General features: G+C 30.4%; 1 protein-coding gene across 1 annotated transcript in view; it reads right to left on the bottom strand.

The window, feature by feature from the left end:
* LOC17895706 (FBD-associated F-box protein At1g61320) overlaps window positions 1-1777 on the bottom strand; it is a 3796-nt gene extending 2019 nt beyond the window's left edge. Inside the window, exons 1-2 of the mRNA XM_006300573.2 lie at window positions 896-1777; window positions 24-191 (exon numbers count right to left, since the gene is read on the bottom strand). Of these exons, the coding sequence (XP_006300635.2) occupies window positions 24-191; window positions 896-1777 (1050 nt within the window). The remainder of the gene's footprint in view (window positions 1-23; window positions 192-895) is intronic.
* Window positions 1778-4044: the final 2267 nt, after the last annotated feature.

Below are 4044 nucleotides of genomic sequence, written 5' to 3'. Positions count from 1 at the left end.
GAGAGAGAGAGAGAGAGACGTACATCGATCACAACACGTTCGAGTTTAGGGCATTCTTTGAGGAATTCAGCGATGTCAAAAAGAGTGCAAAACGTTGGAGCTTTGAATGAAATCTGGAATTTTGTTAAGTTCTCAAACTTGAAAGGCCACTTTTCTAGTTTTCCTCCTCCTACGTATTTATTCGTGAGAGCCTACACAGAATATGTGAAAACACCATCAAAATTCACTCTAAACAAAGAATATATGATTATGAAGAAAAGAAAATGGAGAGAATTATATGTGGAAAATAAAAAGTTCAAAATTCCATTCTCAACATGAGGAACATTCTCTATCAATCATCCAAAGAGGTATGCAAAGTATACTCTAAAGGTTATCTAAATTTGAAGGAATAGATTTAGTGTAATATCTTAATCACATACAAATTGGACTGTTGTAATTAATTCTTATGTATATTGCAGTAAATCTTATTTTTATATAATTATAGATTATATACCTTTTAAGAAATGTATGAAATTTATTTGCCATGTAAGTCTACAAATCTTATCTAAAATCATTTGGTAAGTAGATAAAGTAGATTATATATACCTTTTAAGAATATAAACATCTTATTTTTTAAAGCTGCATTAACGCTCACGACAAAATATAGAGACTACCATAATTAAACCACATGAAACGTATATACATACTCTAAGGAACTCATTCTCCATTAATCATGACAGCCTAAATAATTCATATCTTTAATAATATTTCCAAATAATATTTCTAGCGAACAAAAATAACGTTTTCTAAAGTAAAACTAAAAAGTAAAATTTTTACTAATTAACTATAGATCTGATCAACTTGCAAAGATGTAAATCCGAAAAAATATATATGTACTAGATCAGAAATAATTTACCTCAAGAAAGATGGTCGTTGTTGTGAGGACAAAAACTCTTGTAAAAAAAATCATGTTATAAACGACCAAGTCAGAGGGATCGTAATAACTTCGACTAAAATTACGATTATAATGGAGATTTGCCTCTTTGAGTGTGTATGTTCTCACAAAGTTCAATTTAATGGCATATCCATTATACTTGTAATTTTCTAAAGAGGGTGAGTTCAATTTGATGACACCGAGACCCCGTATAGAAGACAAAACCAGCGATTTGAATTTCTTATGATTCGGAGCATGGATGCTCAACATGCCATCCATCGAGCAATTGATTAGTTCCAGTGATTCGAGGTTTTTGCAGTTGCTGAAAACTGCATCTATTGTCTCTTTCATCACCGCGATACTCATAAGTAAGAGTGTCCTCAAAAGCTTTAAACCTTTTGGAGAATTGTCTAACATTTCAAACTTACATGATCGCAGCTTCAAATCTTGAAGAGTCTCCACGGCCGAGAAATTGATCGGGATCTCCATAACTCTCTTGGATTTGGAGAAATCTAAAACAATCTCTTGGATGTTTTTCTCAAGGCATGTATTGATCCATGAGATTATTTTATCTTCTACCCCAAGATGATTGATAAGCAAAACGAATCTGTGAATATCTGATCCTCTATATTGATTAAACACTTCTTCGATGATGCCAACAGCCTCTAACTGACTTCTTCTTCTAGAAAATATGCCACTAAAATCGAGGTTACGAGATCGTATATTTGTGTCCACAAATCTTTTGGACAGGATACGGTTTTGTAAAAGAGATTTGACTGGAATAAACATGGAGATGATGTGCTCTACCATATCGTCATGAATTTTTTGAGTAAGTTTCATCATCTTATTTGAGGATTCTGCCATTTTTCTTCTCTTGGGAAAAAATGCCATGGATTTTTTACTAGTATTAAGATATGATTACACACACACACATATATACATATATATATATATATATATATATTATAATATGGAAACATATGATTTCCTTTCCTTTTAGTTGAATTTACTTTTTTTCTTTTTAGAAATATATAATTGTATTTTCACTATAAATTTAACTTCTATAATAAAAAGTCTGGTTAATCTTTAGAAAAAGATTAAAGATAAATTTACTTATGTTAATTAATTAGATATATTAGAAATCTTTTAGAGCCATTTCTTAATTATAATTTTTTTTAATTAATTGTTTGTATGTAAGCTATATAAAAAGTTTTCCATATTCAGCATCATATAGAGTTGAAGATATTTATTACTGACATGATTTAAATAGGTGTCAAAAATAAAAATAAGATTTTGGAGAACAAAGTTAACAATATGTGTAGTTATGTTAATTAAATATATAGAAAAATCTTTTAGAGTCATTTATTACTAATAAAATTAATATTTTTCTTTTATATATGTTTGTATGTTAATTGTATAAAATATTTTTTATACAAACATTTTCCATATACATTATCATATAGAGTTGAACATATTTAAGTATTTATTACTAACTTGATTTCATTATGTGTTATAAAATTATTTTTGAGAAAAAGTTAACAATATATTTAGTTATGTTAATTAACTATATACAAAAATCTTTTAAAGTCATTTATTACCTAAAATAAAAAATTTCTTTAGTATTATCTGTATAAAAAAATTTTACATAAACATTATATTATAGAGTTTAACATATTTATTTATTTATTACTAACTTTATTCAATAGGTGGCCAAAGAAATTATGATATTGACAGATAATAATATGTAACTTATAATATCGAATGTGTCTAGGTTCATCTCACATATTTCATAATGTTACCAAAAAGAAAATTAGATGTATAAAATAATAATTAACGTTTAATATGATATTATATAATAATTAACGTTTAAAATTTTCTCAGGGGCCTATAAAGTTATTGAGCGGACACTTAAAACATGAACCTTTGTACAAGTTCTTGGCGTTTAACACTGGTCCAAGTGTTTGCTTGCTTGGGAAAAAAGTTAACTCGCGTTAATGCTGATGAAGAATGTGGCTATACGAAACTATATATGACATTATATTGGAGAGGGATGTATTATGTAATTAATATATACTTGCTGTATAGTTTGGCCAAGTATATTTTACTTGGAATGGAAGAAGTTAAAGGAGATGCTTGGCGTTAGAAAATCGGGCACTAATGATCGTATATCCGGTAAGTTTTTCATTGAATCTTGAGTTATTGATACTGGTGCATCAAACCACATGACAGGGAGTTTAGATTTTCTCATGGATGTTTGTGAGATGACTCCTATGTTTATCAAGTTACAGGATGGTCGTTTTACGGTTTCTACTAAGCAAGGGATAGTGTCACTTGGTTCTCACCTGCGGTTCCTCAACGTGTTTTTTGTTGATGGATTACAATGTCATCTAATCTTGGTTTCGCAGTTAACTAGAGATTGTGGATGCATCTTCCAAATATCTGATAAGCTTTGTGTTGTTCATAACCGCATCACTCAGACGGTGATTGGATCCGGTGAACAGCAGAATGGACTCTATTTTTTTAGAGGGATGGCGTCTGTAGCAGTAACACAAGTTTTGGATAAGCAACCTCAGGATGTGTGGCATCGCCGCCTAGGAAATCCTTCTTCTACGGCGATGAAGATGTTGGATTTATTGAATTCTTGAAGTACAATAAAACCTATATAAATTAATACTCTATAAATTAATAAACACTGTCAATTAATAAATTTTGCTGGTCCCAAGTCGGATCTACACATTACGGCATGGTGTGATTCAGATTATTTGGGTTGTCCGTTGACACGTCGCTCTCTCACAAGGCAACAAAACCGAACCAGCTCTCTCACATGGAAGCATAGATTGTTACGAAAACATATGTTGGTCCATCCACTTGACCAATACCGAACCAGTTCATTATGTTCTTTTTCGCATGCAATAGAATATAGCAGGATTTGCACAACTAACTTTTTTATGATACCCTTTTCTACAAGTACCCTCTCTATGTGTCCATTTTCAAAAATACCCTCTTCAATGTACAAAATGACTAAATTACCCTCCTTTATTATAACTCATGATGAAAAAATGAATATTATTTCCAGCAAAAAGAATATTCCTTCCGAAAATATACCCGCAAAAAAATTCCGCCAAAAGTTT

This window comes from Capsella rubella, unplaced genomic scaffold (assembly GCF_000375325.1).
Source record: "Capsella rubella cultivar Monte Gargano unplaced genomic scaffold, Caprub1_0 scaffold_2, whole genome shotgun sequence".
NCBI lineage: Eukaryota > Viridiplantae > Streptophyta > Magnoliopsida > Brassicales > Brassicaceae > Capsella > Capsella rubella.
This window is presented reverse-complemented; position numbering and strand designations above follow the sequence as displayed.